Raw genomic sequence first — 14,762 nt, forward strand, 5'->3', positions numbered from 1 at the left:
AAATTAGCCAGGCGTGGAGGCGGTCGCCTGTAGTCCCAGCTACTCGGGAGGCTGAGGCAGGAGAATGGTGTGAACCCAGGAGGTGGAGCTTGCAGTGAGCCTAGATCACACCACTGCACTCCAGCCTGGGCGACAGAGCAAGACTCTGTCTCAAAAAGAAAAAAAAAAAAAAAGTTAAACAGTTGAATCCAGCCACCTCTGCGCTGTCTCATGCTAGCTGCTGTCCACAGGAGACCAGACTCCCAGCTAACCCAGCTTTCTTGATGAGGGCTCCAAAAATCACAGGCTCCAGCAGAGAAAACAGGAGTTTATTACCAGATGGTGGAGATGGTGGGCCTCAAGTTTGGAAGCTGGGGGATTTAAGGGCTGGATTAGTGCCCCTACAAATGTTGGGTCCCTCAAGATCATGGTTAGGCTCACGGCCATGAAAGAAAAATAAGTTCACAGAGGTGGGGTCTCCAGACAGGAGTAAGACACACGGTGTGGGTGAGGCTGACATCCCCCTCTTGGTTTCATCCTGGGGCAGGGAGCAGGAGGCTCCCTCTGCAGCCACTGCCTGGTCCAGTCCTCCCAGGCAGGGCTGCCATTGTGCCTCAGCACACGCTGAACACTGAAGGGGCCTGGCCTTGGTACTTCTCATGGACTGTCTTCAGAATGGGTATGAGGTTCTCGAAGGTTGGGCGAAAGGACGCCTCTGTCTCCCAGCAGTTCTTCATGAGATGATAGACCTAGAAGGAAAAACCAGGGCTGGTGGGGGCTGCCCTCTCCACAGCAGGATAGTGGGGTCAGGGAAAGACAAAGGAAGTCTCACCTCACAGGGACATTTGTCGGGCCGTGGCAGCCTCTCCCCTCGTTCCAGCAACTCAGTGAGTCTCAGAACTGTCATCTGACCCTGAGCAATGCCTATGAGCTCAAGGAATTTCTACAGTATAAACAAGACAAGCTCTTTTCAAGAGGCAATGAAAGGCAGGCACGGTGGCTCATGCCTGTAATCCCAGCACTTTGGGAGGCTGAGGCGGGTGGATCACCTGAGGTCAGGACTTCGAGACCAGCCTGGCCAACATGGTGAAACCCCATCTCTACTAAAAATACAAAAATTAGCTGGGCATAATGGCAGGCGCCTGTAATCCCAGCTACTTGGGAGGCTGAGGCAGGAGGATCGTTTGAACCTGGGAGGTGGAGGTTGCAGTGAGCCGAGACTGTGCCATTGCACTCCAGCCTGGGATACAAGTGTGAAACTCCATCTCAAAAAAGAAAAAGGAATCACTCTGCAACTTCATGAAATCGACTGCATGGGTTCCAATCCCACCTCTTACACTTCTCAGCTGTGTGACTTTGAATTTGCGTTCACTTCTCTGGGCCTGTTTTCTCATCCGTAAAATAGGGTAATAACATCTGCCACCTGGGATTACTGTGAACGTTAAACTAACATTCATAGAGTAAGCGTGAGTCAGGTGTTTGTCGTTATTATTAAGCCTCACAGCAGATTGTTCTTACCGTCCAGAATTTTTTTTTGAGACAGTCTCTTGCTCTTTCACCCAGGCTGGAGTGCAGTGGCATGATCTCGGCTCACTGCAACCTCCGCCTACCGGGTTCAAGCAATTCTCCCTGCCTCAGCTGCCTGAGTAGCTGGGATTACAGGCACCTGCCACCACGCCCGGCTAATTTTTGTATTTTTAGTAGAGACGGGGTTTCACCATGTTGGCCAGGCTGGTCTCGATCACCTGACCTCGTGATCTGCCCGCCTCGGCCTCCCAAAGTGCTGGGATTACAGGTGTCAGCCACCGCGCCCGGCCTATGCCTTTCTTTCTTTCCTTTCTTTTCTTTCTCTTTCTCTCTGTCCGGTCCTGTCTTAGACGGAGTCTCGCTCTGTCACCCATCTGGAGTGCAGTGGGGAGATCTCGGCTCACTGCAAGCTCCGCCTCCTGGGTTCATGCCATTCTCCTGCCTCAGTCTCCTGAGTAGCTGGGACTACAGGCACCCGCCACCAAGCCCGGCTAATTTTTTGTGTATTTTTAGTAGAGACGGGTTTCACCGTGTTAGCCAGGTTGGTCTCGATCTCCTGACCTCGTGATCCGCCCGCCTCGGCCTCCCAAAGTGCTGGGATTACAGGCTTGAGCCACCGCGCCTGGCCCAGCCTATGCCTTTCTAATTGCTCTAGCAAACTCCCGGTGGGGCTGCGGGCCTGGCTCTCACCGTGGGGGGGCTCTGGCTGGAGTCACAGTGCGTCAGCAGCTCATACAGGGTCACCCCAAAGGACCAGACATCTGACGCATAGTAGAACTTATACTCCTTCAAGCACTCTGGGGCATACCTAGGGGGAGGGGGGCACTCAGGCCACGGGGGGCTGCACTGAGGGCTTGGGGATCAGACCAGGCTGAAGCCTGAGACTGAAGGACCCTCTGGGCTCAGTTGGGACCCACCCTTAAGAGCGCAGCCTGAGCGGGGTGATGTGCTCATTCGCTAGGCCGGGTTAACCCCGCCCACCAGGCCAAGCCGCACTCTATACACCGCCCCATGCCTCCATAGGCCCCACCCCCGCACGGCTAGGCCCCGCCGCGCTTCACTGGGATCATGCCCTGTCATGATACCCAGCATCCGTCTACTCCACCCTGCCTGTTCCAAGTGACCCCAGCACCCCCTCAGACTGCACCCCGCCTGGTCACCAGAACACGGGGCTGTCCCCATCCTCGCGCACGCGGTAGTACTCGTGGCCTTCGGGCACGGCCTTGGCTAGGCCAAAGTCCCCGATCTTGACCAGGCTGTCGTTGTCCAGCAGCACGTTGCGCGCGGCTAGGTCTCGGTGGATGTAGTGCTGCGCGTGCAGATAGGCCATGCCCTGGGGGCGGGGCAGGGCTCGTGAGTTTCAGTGGGGCGGGGTTCGGCCGGGGGCGGCGGCAGGACCTGAGCAGCCAGGAGGGCTGGGGGACAGTCAGGTCAGGCCGGTGGCTACCCGGCCGCTGGAGAGGGCCGGATGGCACGTGGCACCAAGCAAAAGGAGGCTGAGGCAGAAAGCAGGGACGGGGCTAGACGAGCAAAGCTGGGCAGGAGGGCGAGTTGGGAGGGGCCGAGCCTGCTGTGCGTGGTCCCTTGGGAGGAGGGGGTGTGGCCAAGCAAGCCAAACAGTTCGGAGGTCAGTGCAAGGACAGGAGAGCCTGGGCAAACGAGCAGGCGCGGAGCGTGAGAGCAGACTGCACCGGATCGCTCAGGCCAGCCCAAGCTGAAGAGGAAGGGGCAAGCTCCAGAAGCAGGGGCGGGGCCGACCAACCTCGCAGATCTGCTGGGCGAAGAGCAGCAGCTGGGCCAGCCCGACGCTGTGCCGGGGCAGGTAGTCTCGGAGGCTGCCCAGGGGCACGTACTCCATGACCAGCTGCAGCGACTTCTCGCCTGCCGCGGAGAGGGGCGGCCCCGGTGGGGGACGATAGAGGGCGGGCCGGGGACCGCCTACCTTGAGCCCAGCAGAGCCCCTCCAAGGTCGGGAGGGAAGGCCAAGACCCGCGCACACTAGACCCAGTTCTCAGGTGGGATGGACCCATCCAGAACCCCATTCTCACTTGAGGGAGCTGCTGGTGGCTCCCGTCCATCCTGGCCCCAGCAGGTAGCACCCCCCAGATGGGAAGGAGGCAGCCCAGCCACGCTCACCCAGATGCCAAGAACCGCGTACTGCAGCCTGGGGTTGAGAGTCTCTAATTGGCTAGGCCAGACTGGCCCCGCCCACAAGGCCACACCCACGCTCTAACCACGCCCCCTCGAGTCTCTAGGACTCGCCGGGTCCCGCCCACCTTGGTCCTCGCAGCAGCCCTTGTACTTGATGATGTGCTCGTGGTAGAGCGTGCGCAGAATGTCAATCTCCTGCTTCCAGCCCGAGCGGTGCTGGGGGCCGCAGTCTGCCTTGAGGGCTTTCACCGCCACCATCTCGCCAGTGCCGTCGTTGGTCGGATCGTAGCAGTACAAGCTGACCTTGCCGAAGTGACCCTGGTCGGCGCGCACGAGGGTCAGCTCCACCTCCCCAATCCCTGCACCACTTCCCAACCCCCGATTTCCCGGGCCACTCCTCCAGGCAGATCCTTTCGGAATACCCCAGGCCCCGCCTACTCCGCTCTATTAAGACTCCTTGGCACCTAGGCCTCCCTCAAAGCAGAGGGTCCCACCCACATCTCCTGAGAATCACCTTAGGTAGGAATTTATCCTCAACCCGCAACTCCTCCCCGACCAGGCGGGCCTTTTAGCAGCTCAGGCCAGTCCCTCACCTCGCCCAGATCTCGGATCTTTTTCAAATAGCGCTTGTGGAAAACCGTAGGGTCCGACGCCGGTGAGTCCGGGTTCACAGTCAAGACGTCAGCAAGATCTGGAAGAGCTGCGGTGGGTAAAGGCCTGACCCCGATCCTTTCCCCAGCAGGCCCACACTTGGGAGTCACAAAGCCAGCCACAGCTACCCCAGGATCCGATTCTAGAGGTAAGAAAACTTTTTCCTGCAACAGCTGAAAGAGTCCACTTATTGTACAAAATGATGCAGAGTTGGCTGCATCAAAACTGACACCTGTTTGGGAGGCCGAGGCGGGAAGATCACTTGAGCCCGGGAGTTCAAGACCAGCCTGGACAACATGGTGAAACCCCCTCTCTACAAAAAAGTTAAAAAAAAAAATTAGCCAGGTGTGGTGGTGCATGCCTGTGGTCCCAGCTACTCAGGAGGCTGAGGTAGGAGGATCGTTTGAGCCCAGGAGTTTTGAGGCTGCAGTGAGTCTGGGCCACAGAGAGACACTGTCTTTAAAAAAAAAAGAAGAAAGAAAGAAAGAAAAAGAAAAAACAGAAAAACCTGACATCTGGAAGTTCCAAGATTGGGTAGAGGGCACAGATATTTCATAGAGAAAACAGAAAAACTGGCCAGGCGTGGTGACTCACACCTGTAATCCCAGCACTTTGGGAGGCCGAGGCAGGAGGATCCCTAGAGCCCAGGAGTCTCAGGCTGCAGTGAGCCATGATCGTGCCTGTGAATAGCCACCACACTCCTGCCTGGGCAACACAGCAAGACCTAGTCTTTAAAACAAAAAAGAGAAAGAAAAATGTGATATGACCAGTTGAAAATGGCATATTAGGCCGGGCATGGTGGCTCACGCCTGTAATCCCAACACTTTGGGAGGCTGAGGAGGGTGGATCACCTGAGGTCAGGAGTTTGAGACCAGCCTAGCCAACACAGTGAAACCCCGTCTCTACTAAAAATACAAAAATTAGCTGGGTGTGGTGGTGGACGCCTGTAATCCCAGCTACTCGGGAGGCTGAGGCAGGAGAATTGCTCGAACCCAGGAGGCGGAGGTTGTAGTGGGCCAAGATCGTGCCATTGCACTCCAGCCTGTGCAACAAGAGCAAAACTCCACCTCAAAAAAAAAAAAAGAAAGAAAAAGAAAATAGGTCAGGCACAGTGACTCATGCCTGTAATCCCAGCACTTTGGGAGGCCGAGGCGGGTGGATCATGAGGTCAAGAGACTGAGACCATCCTGGCCAACATGGTGAATTCCCGTCTCTACTGAAAATACAAAAATTAGCCCGGCGTGGTGGTGGGCGCCTGTAGTCGCAGCTACCCAGGAGGCTGAGGCAGGACAATTACCTGAACCTGGGAGACGGAGGTTGCAGTGAGCCAAGATTGCACCACTGCATTCCAGCCTGGCAACAGAGTGAGACTCTGTCTCAAAAAAAAAGAAAAAAGAGCATATTAATTTTTTAAAGAAAACAATACAAAACTTTTTTAAAAAGAAAAAAAAAACTGCAATGGTCTAATTCTCTAATCCAAAGAAGTTGTGTCTCTCCCCAGACAAAACATTAAGGAGGCCAGGCGCAGTGGCTCACGCCTGTAATCCCAGCAATTTGGGAGGCTGAAGCAGATAGATCATTTGAGGTCTAGAGTTTGAGACCAGCCTGGCCAACATGGCAAAACCCCACCTCTACTAAAAATACAAAAATTAGCCGGGCATGGTGGCACACGCTTGTAATCCCAGCTACTTGGGAGGCTGAGGTGGGAGGACTGCTTGAACCTGGGAGGTGGAGGTTGCAGTGAGCCAAGATCACGTCACTGCGCTCCAGGCTGGGCGACAGAGCAAGATTCCATTGCAAATAAATAAATAAATACATTAATGACAGCTCAGGGCAGCCAGGAAGGGCATGCTTATGAACGCCACTGCAAGAAATTGGCACACACCCTGAACCACTGTGCAGAGACCTCTCGTGCGCTATAGGCATACAGCAGGGATCCCAGCCCCGTCCCACTTCCCCAGGGTCCCAGCACTGGGATGGTGCTCACTGTGGGGCTGCAGCCGGGTGAGGTCACGCAGGATGGTGCGGAATGATGGCCTCTGGGTTGGCTCATAGGTCAGACACTGGCTGGTGAGTGTGGCCAGCTCTGGGCAGGAGGGCTCGGGCAGCCGGTGCTGCCTCTGGTAGAAATGCTCCTTCTGTTGGGAAAGGGACCCAGAGGAGTCAACATCCTCCCCTCGCCCCCACCCCTTCCCCAAGAGGCAGAGTCAAGTCCCCAGAGTGGACCGCCAGGTGCCCGCTCTTATCAGTCCCATTATACAGATGAGGCAACTGAGGCTCCACAAAGTGGGAGGACGTGCTCACAGCCGTAGAATCAGGACTGGGACCCAGGTCCAGTGATTATGCAGAGCTGGAGTGTCACAGTCAGCCTCCTGCCCCAAGCTTCCCTCCCGCCCCTCCTGTAGACCACAGCTCCTTAATACACTGAAGCCTCAGCCTTTGCACAGGCCATGCACTCTGCCTAGGCTGCCCTTCCTAGCCAGGCTCGTTGGCATAATTCTACACTTAGATAAAACCTCTTCTGGGGCCGGGCACTGTGGCTCATGCCTGTAATCCCAGCACTTTGGGAGGCCGAGGTGGGCGGATCACCTGAGGTCAGGAGTTTGAGACCAGCCTGACCAATATAATGAAACCCCATCTCTACAAAAAATACAAAAATTAGCCGGGTGTGGTGGCATGCGCCTGTAATCCCCCCTACTCGGGAGGCTGAGACAGGAGAATCGCTTGAACCCAGGAGGCGGAGGTTGCAGTGAGCTGAGATCACGCCATTGCATTCCAGCCTGGGCAACAAGAGTGGAACTTCGTCTCAAAATAAAACCACCACACTCACGAACCTCCTCTGGGAAGCCTTGTCTGACCCCACTGCTGGGTGAGGCGCATCCTCAGCCCTTCTTCCCCACTCTGCAGCCTGGGCGTCTCCCATCACTGCCCTGGTCACTCTGCCTAAAACTGAAATCAAGTCTCTTACTTGCCTTCTGTGTGCCAGGCACAAGTGACTTCCACAAGGACTTAAAAAGGCTGGGACTACATTGAGCCCCAGCGAGTGGCCCACCTGCTGGTAGCCCAGAGAGACTTGAAGTCACGAGGCCAGAAGGGACGCAGCTTTGAGCTCTGATTCTGTCCTCTGGATTTCTTGGAGGGGCCCCCGCTGCGGGGAGGGCCCAAGGGTCTCCTAGACATACCTCGGAGGGACTGCGGCTCTGCAGAGGGGCCTCTCCGTCAAAGCAGATCTCCAGGAGGGTGGCGCCAAACCCCCACTTGTCCATGGCGGTGCTTAGGCTGTTGGCCCCACCTGGTAGGCATTCGGGGGCCAGCCAGGGGATCCTCTCCACCCGCTCTGGGAGGCCAAGGTCAGAGGTCACCAAGGGTGAAAGGAGCAGGGGAAGCCCCCCACTGTGCCCAGGTCCCCTTGGGTACTCACCCTCCCTGGAGAGGGCGCCCAGGCCCACGCCAGGATCACTCAGCTTGATGAAGGGGCTGGTGCCCTCTGCCAACCCCAGCCGGGCCAGCAGGATGTTCCGGCCACACACATTACCATGAACCAGGTTCTTGTTCTCCTGAGGTGGGCAGGAGAGGGGGTGTGGCCACTCAGGAGGGGCACAGACACCAACCCCAAACCTGGTCCCCATAGGGACAGCCAATGTGAAAAGGACAACTGTGACCATCACTGGGTTTCTTTCTGTCTTGTTTTTTGGGGGGTTACTTTTTTCTTGGTTTTTTTTTTTTTTTTAAGACAGGGTCTCACTCTGTCTCTCAGGTTGGAGTATAGTGGCACGAACATAGCTCACTGCAGCTTCAAACTCCTGGGCTCAAGCCTTCCAAGTAGCGAGAATTACAGGTGCACATCACCACAGCCTAGCTGATTCTTAAATTTTTGGTGGAGATGGGGTCTAGCTATGCTGCTGCCCAGGGTGGGGTGCAGTGGTGTGATCATAGCTTACTACGGCCTCAAATTCCTGAGCTCAGGTGATCCTCCCACCTCAACTTCCTGAGTACCTGGGCCTACAGGTGCAAGTTACCACATTGGCTAATTTTTTTTGTATTTTTAGTAGAGGCAAGGTTTCGCCATACTGGCCAGGCTGGTCTCAAACTCCTGACCTCAGGTGATCCACCCGCCTTGGCCTCAAACTGCTGGGATTACAGGTATGAGCCACCACGCCTGGCTATTTGTTTATTTTTAAAAGATGGGGCCAGCTGGGCGTGGTGGCTCACGCCTGGAATCCCAGCACTTGGGGAGGCTGAGGTGGGTGGATCACGAGGTCAGAAGTTCGAGACCAGCCTGACCGACATGGTGAAACCCCATCTCTACTAAAAATACAAAAATTAATTGGGCGTGATGGCAGGAGCCTATAATCCCAGCTACTTGGGAGGCTGAGGCGGGAGAATCATTTGAACCCGGGAGGCGAAGGTTGCAGTGAGCCGAGATCATGCCATTGCACTCCAGACTGGGTGACAGGGCGAAACTCCATCTAAAACAAAACAAACAAACAAAAAAGATGGGGTCTCGCCCTGTTGCCCAGGCTGATCTCGAACTCCTAGGCTCCTGGCCCTCCCTGACCGACCCAGGCCCCACACACAGGCCACACACCAGGTAGCTGAGGGCGCTGGCCAGCTGCTGGGCCACCACCATCTTCCAAGCCATGGGCACATGGCCCCGCTCCCTCCGCAGCCATACATCCAGGGGTCCGTGCTCCACGTACTCTGTCACCATGATATCTGTAAAGACACAGCTGCTCTGGGGCAACCTGCCTGCTTCTGCCCTCTGGATGGCGGGAAATGGGGGGAGACGCCAGGGAGGGACTTGGCATGTGGCTGGGGAGGTGTCAGGGCAGAGGTGTGGGTGGAGTTTGGTCTGGGTTGAAAGTGAGTTTGGGGAGAGAAGAAATGCGGAATGCAGCAGAGGCAGCGGTGGATGAGGGCATTGGGGTCCAGGTGGGATGGGGCACGGAAGAAGTTGAAGTTCAAGAGAGAAAGGTGGGCTGGGCGTAGTGGTTCACGCCTGTAATCCCAGCACTTTGGGAGGCTGAGGCGGGTGGATCACCTGAGGTCAGGAGTTCAACGGCAGCCTGCCCAACATGATGAAACTCCATCACTACTAAAAAAAAAAAAATACAGCCGGGCGCGGTGGCTCACGCCTGTAATCCCAGCACTTTGGGAGGCTGAGGCGGGCGGATCACAAGTTCAGGAGTTCGAGACCAGCCTGGTCAATATGGTGAAACCCCAACTCTACTAAAAATACAAAAAAATTACAGTGAAACCCCATCTCTACTAAAAAGACAAAAAAATTAGCCAGGCATGGTGGTGGGCGCCGGTAGTCCCAGCTACTTGGGAGGCTGAGGCAGAAGAATGGTGGGAGACGGAGCTTGCAGTGAGCCAAGATCACGTCATTGCACTCCAGCCTGGGCGATAGAGCAAGACTCCATCTCAAAAAAAAAAAAAAAAAAATTAGCTGGGCATGGTGGCACATGTCTGTAATCCCAGCTATTCGGGAGGCTGAGGCAGGAGAATTGCTTGAACCCGGGAGGCGGAGGTTGCAGTGAGCCGAGATCACGCCACTGTATTCCAGCCTGGGTGACACAGTGAGACTCCGTCTCAAAAAAATTAAAAAAAAAAAGAGATAAAGGTGGCAGGGTACAGTGGCTCATGCCTGCAATCCTGTCACTTTGGGAGGCTGAGGCAGGAAGATCCCTTGAGCCCAGGAGTTTGAGATCAGCCTAAGCAACATAGTGAGACCCCATCTCTACAAAAAATTTTTAAAAATCAGCCGGGTGTGATAGCACACGCCTGTCATCCCAGGTGCTCAAGAGGCTGAGGCGGAAGGATCGCTTGAGCCCGGGAGGTCAAGGCTTCAGTGAGCCATGATGGCACCACTGCATTGCAGCCGGGGCAACAGAGGGAGACCCTAGTCTCACAAAAAAAGAGATAAAGGTGAGCCTACAAAGTAAGCAACTAGGGATGGGGGGGATGGGCATGGATAAGCAGAGGCTAGGGGCTTGAGGTTGGGGTATAGGAGATGTTTGGGTACCAGAGTAGTCAGAGGGATGTGGGTCAGGGTGTCGGCCAGGGTCCAGGGGAAAGTGGGGGAGATGCACACACACACACAGGGGGGTTGAGGGATGGGTGGGTCTAGGGTTGTTCTGTACAAGGGCTTTATTTTTTATTTATTTATTATATTTTTTGAGACAGAGTCTCGCCCTGTTGCCCAGGCTGGAGTGCAGTGGTACAATCATGGCTCACTGCAGCCTTGAACTCCTGGGCTCAAGTGATCCTCCCATTTCAGCCTCCCAAGTAGCTAGGACTACAGGCATAGGTCACCATGCCTGACCCTGATTTTTTAATTTTTTGTAAAGATAGGGTCTGGACATGTTACCCAGGCTGGTCTTGAACTCCTGGGTTTAAGCGATCCTCCCACCTCTGCCTCCCAAAGTGCTGGGATAGGTGTGAGCCACCACACCTAGCCTATACAAGGAGTTTTGAGCTACCTGCAGAGGAAAGGAAGAGGTGGGGTTAGGCAGGGTTGGATGTGCAGGGGCTGAGGTCTAGGACAATCAACACACATCAGCGCTGGAGTCTGCATGAGGCCATAGTGCTGATGGGGCCAGGGGCAGATGGGGGCTGGACTGTAGAGGTTGTTTGGGAGGTTGATGGAAATGGGGATGTAGTTGGGAATCAGGGTGGGGGTTGAGACTGAGGGCAGGTGAGGGTCGACGTGTTGGGATGTAAGTTGTGGGCTGGAATATCGTTAGGGGTTGGGGTCTAGGTTGAAGGTCAAGGTGTAGCCCGGGATCAGAGTACAGTTGAGAGTCGAGAAATAGGCGTAGGTCGAGGGTTGGGGTACAGATCAGGGAGTGGGTATAAGTCAGGGGTGGCCTGCCAAAGGGGGATGGGTATGGCGGGACCCACTCACTTTCAGGGCCGCGCACACAGACGCCATGCACGAAGGCCAGGTGCATGTGGGAGACCTGGTTCATGAGGCTGGCTGTCTCGTAGAAGGCCTGTGGGGACCGGGCAGGTCAGGTGGCTGCAAAGCCGACCCCTCCCATCCCACCTCCTCCACGGACACACCCCTCCCATCCCACCTCCTCCACAGACACACCTCCTCCGGCCACCTCCTCCACGGACACACCCCCAGGCCTGGCCCTGCCCACTCACCAGGGCGATGTCATGGTGACTAGGGTCCAGCACTTTGAGCACCACTCGTAGCTCCTGCCCACGGTCCCTGCCAGGCACGAGGGGGTCCTCATCATCCATCTTGCCCTCCTCAGGGTCCCCGCTGCCCTCCACTTGCAGGCGGCCCTCATACACGTTGGTCCTTGTGCCCTGGCCCAAGTGGGACAGCTGCGGGATCAGGTGGCACAGAATACCGCCATGGTGAAAGTTAGCAGCTGATCTCCCAGGGCCCCCAGCACCCACATCCCCAGGGGCCCTGCCCTTGCCCTGGGCCCCTTCCCTGCACCCACCTGGGTGATCTCCTTCTGGTCAACCCGGTGGAAGCTGAGCTGGCTGAGGTTGAGTGTCCTGGTGCTGGCCCGAGCCCCCCGCATGATGATGAGATTGGAGGTTTCTGGGGGCAGGCATCAAGTCATGGAGGGCGGGCCTGGGGGAGAGATGCCACATCCCACCCAGAGGTCCCCCTATCGTCGTACCTCCTGGTTGGGGCAGGCAACAGCGACGCAGAGAGAAGCAGTCATCCCCGGCCCTCAGCAAGCAGCCCTGCAAGGCAGCCCCAAGTTCCCGAACGCTGGGGAAGGACCGGCCCCAGCCCTCCAGCACAAAGGCCCCGTCCTGCTGCTCAATGGGGAACTTCCGGAGCCGCAAGCTCTGCATGCCGTCTGGTGCCTGGCGGGAGGTGGCAGAGGTGGGAGCAGTAAGCAGGGGACCAGGCAGGGAACGTATCCAGCCCCAGTCCCAGCCCCCAGCCCTGGGCTCACCTGGCTACGCTGGGCCACTGTGAGGATCAGGCGGTAGGGGTGGCTGGTGCTCCAGTGAATGAGGTACAGGCCGTCCTCGGGCCGCAGCTTGGCCTGCACAAATGGCTCCCTGGAAGGGGGTCCAGGGGGACTATCAGGCCACCTGGGGCCACTGCTGGACCCATACCCGGGAACAATGACACTCATTACCTGCTTAGAGGGCACACACACAGCTAGGACAAGTGTCAGACACAGCCACTCTTGTGGGGACACTAACTCTGGACACACAGCCACTTACATGGAGACACAACGCAGCAGCCGGCACACACCTGCTTTTTTGTTTATCTGTTTGTATTTTTTAGACGGAGTTTCCCTCGTCACCCAGGCTGGAATGCAATGGCGTGATCTCAGCTTACTGCAACCTCCGCCCACCTGGGTTCAAGCAATTCTCTTGCCTCAACCTCCCGAGTAGCTGGGATTACAGGTCCCTGCCACCATGCCCAGCTAATTTTTATATTTTTAGTACAGAGGGGGTTTCACCATGTTAGCCAGCCTGGTCTCAAACTCCTGACCTCAGCTGATCTGCCAGCCTCAGCCTCCCAAAGTGCTGGGATTACAGGCATGAGCCACTGCGCCCGGCTACCTGATCTCTTTTTTTTTTTTTTTTTTTGAGACAGGGTCTTGCTCTGTTGCCCAGGCTGGAGTGCAGCGCTGCAATCTTGGCTCACTTCAGCCTGCACCTCCCAGGCTCAAGAGATTCTCCCACCTCAGCCTCCTGAGGAGCCAGGATTACAGGTGTGCCCAGCTAATTTTTGTGTTTTCAGTAGTTAAAAGACCTTGCTACGTTGCCCAGGCTGCTCTTGAACTCCTGGGCTCAAGTGATTCTCCCACCTCGGCCTTCTAAAGCGCTGGGATTACAGGTGTGAGCCACCACACCCAGCCTACTCCTACTCTTGTACTTGACACCAGACGGGCCCTGACAAGGTGACACACACTCCAAGATAGGAAACAGCCATCAGGAGCCGGATGGGCGCACACCCAGCCACGACCACCGCCACTCACAAGGGTGACGCACGGTGGATGGCCAATCACACAAGCAAAGGACAACGATCCCAGACACAACTAATCACCCAGTATGACAGGGCAACATAGGGGCCAGGGCATCCCAGACACAGAGGTGACACAAACATGCACTGTAAAGTGTCATGGTCACATAGGTCCAGACACCTACATGTGCAGTGGCTGACACACATGGTCCCCAAACACCTGTCTGTACGGGGGCAGCACACATATAGCCTTGACAGCAGGCACGGCCACAGGCCTCACAAGGTGAAATGGCCACTTCCCCCTCCCCTGGCATCACAGGTAGGACAAGGGACAGAGAGTCACAGGGCCAGTGACCAGACAAGGAGACAGTCACAAATCACGACTTGGCAGCACACAGGACAGCCACACACTCCCCTGCACCTGATGATGACATAAGTACCGACAACTTCACGCCCTCAGGCCCACAAGTCACACACAGGACCCCGCTGAGATGGTGACTCACAAGTTACCAGCACAGGCAGCCGCCTGCAGAGGTGGAAGCATCCAACATACGCCTGAATGGTCACCAGCGTCAGGGTAACACACAGTCCCATGAAAATCACCAGTTCTGTGCAATGACAACCTCAACACACAATGACAGTCATGGCCGGGCGTGGTGGCTCATGCCTGTAATACCAGCACTTTGGGAGGCAGAGGCGGGTGGATCACCTGAGGTCAGGAGTTCAAGACTAGGTTGGCCAATCTGATGAAACCCCATCTCTACAAAAATACAAAAATTAGCCTGGCGTGGTGGCAAGTGCCTGTAGTCCCAGGTAGTCAGTTGGGAGGCTGAGGCAGGAGAATCGCTTGAACCCAGGAGGCGGAGGCTGCAGTGAGCTGAGATCACGCCACTGCACTCCAGTTTGGGTGACAAAAAATAAAAAAAAAATAAGACGTGCACCTACACACACACCCTGCACAGCCCCTAGGGCTCACAGTCTAGTTGGCACCCTTGGCGGTGGCCCCCAGCGCCCCCCACCCAGCACTCACAGCAGGGGTCCGTGGATCCCATCCCGGATGCTCATCACCAGCCGTGGGGGAGCCACCTCGTGGCACAGGTAGTGGCTGGAGTCAGCCGTCAGGCGGAAATAGCCGTCCACCAGCGACACGAAGGACAGCGCCGCAGCCCGGGAAGGCAAGCTCAGCTCCTACCAGCCAGGGGCGCATCAGGTGGGTGTCCTCCCAGGCCATGACGGGCCCTAGCCCGGCCCCTACCCTGGGCCTCACCAGGCACTTGTTGTCCTGCCGGTGGATGCTGACACAGTGCTCTTTCAGCACCACGTGGGTGATGTCCCGGAAGTCGCAGAAGTAGACCCACAGTGGCTCCCTCGGCCTGTCTGCCGGCTGGCCAGCTGCCTTGTGAGCCTTGGCCTTCTTCCCAGACAGGCTGGCTTGGGGGTTCCTGCCACTGCTGCCACTAGAACCCTGAACACCCAGCAAGTGGGGCAGAGGATGGAG

General features: G+C 56.5%; 1 protein-coding gene across 16 annotated transcripts in view; it reads right to left on the reverse strand.

The window, feature by feature from the left end:
* Window positions 1–292: 292 nt before the first annotated feature.
* TYK2 (tyrosine kinase 2) overlaps window positions 293–14,762 on the reverse strand; it is a 31,197-nt gene continuing 16,727 nt past the window's right edge. For 7 of the 16 annotated variants that reach the window (XM_055371617.2, XM_055371621.2, XM_055371620.2 and 4 more), the window contains 19 exons: window positions 14,532–14,729; window positions 14,295–14,452; window positions 12,240–12,348; window positions 11,955–12,147; window positions 11,769–11,872; window positions 11,461–11,646; window positions 11,216–11,303; window positions 8,897–9,024; window positions 7,730–7,865; window positions 7,491–7,645; window positions 6,296–6,446; window positions 5,606–5,680; window positions 4,251–4,348; window positions 3,783–3,975; window positions 3,269–3,387; window positions 2,667–2,839; window positions 2,197–2,314; window positions 812–922; window positions 293–728 (listed from right to left, as the gene is read on the reverse strand). In XM_055371617.2, the coding sequence (XP_055227592.1) occupies window positions 594–728; window positions 812–922; window positions 2,197–2,314; window positions 2,667–2,839; window positions 3,269–3,387; window positions 3,783–3,975; window positions 4,251–4,348; window positions 5,606–5,680; window positions 6,296–6,446; window positions 7,491–7,645; window positions 7,730–7,865; window positions 8,897–9,024; window positions 11,216–11,303; window positions 11,461–11,646; window positions 11,769–11,872; window positions 11,955–12,147; window positions 12,240–12,348; window positions 14,295–14,452; window positions 14,532–14,729 (2,628 nt within the window). In that variant the 3' untranslated portion in view covers window positions 293–593. Of the gene's footprint in view, window positions 729–809; window positions 923–2,196; window positions 2,315–2,666; window positions 2,840–3,268; window positions 3,388–3,782; window positions 3,976–4,250; window positions 4,358–5,605; window positions 5,681–6,295; window positions 6,447–7,490; window positions 7,646–7,729; window positions 7,866–8,896; window positions 9,025–11,215; window positions 11,304–11,460; window positions 11,647–11,768; window positions 11,873–11,954; window positions 12,148–12,239; window positions 12,349–14,294; window positions 14,453–14,531; window positions 14,730–14,762 lie in introns of those variants that run through there. The other 9 variants (XM_055371622.2, XM_019015783.3, XM_055371623.2 and 6 more) reach the window with 3 other exon arrangements.

Source organism: Gorilla gorilla, chromosome 20 (genome assembly GCF_029281585.2).
Source record: "Gorilla gorilla gorilla isolate KB3781 chromosome 20, NHGRI_mGorGor1-v2.1_pri, whole genome shotgun sequence".
Classification (NCBI taxonomy): domain Eukaryota; kingdom Metazoa; phylum Chordata; class Mammalia; order Primates; family Hominidae; genus Gorilla; species Gorilla gorilla.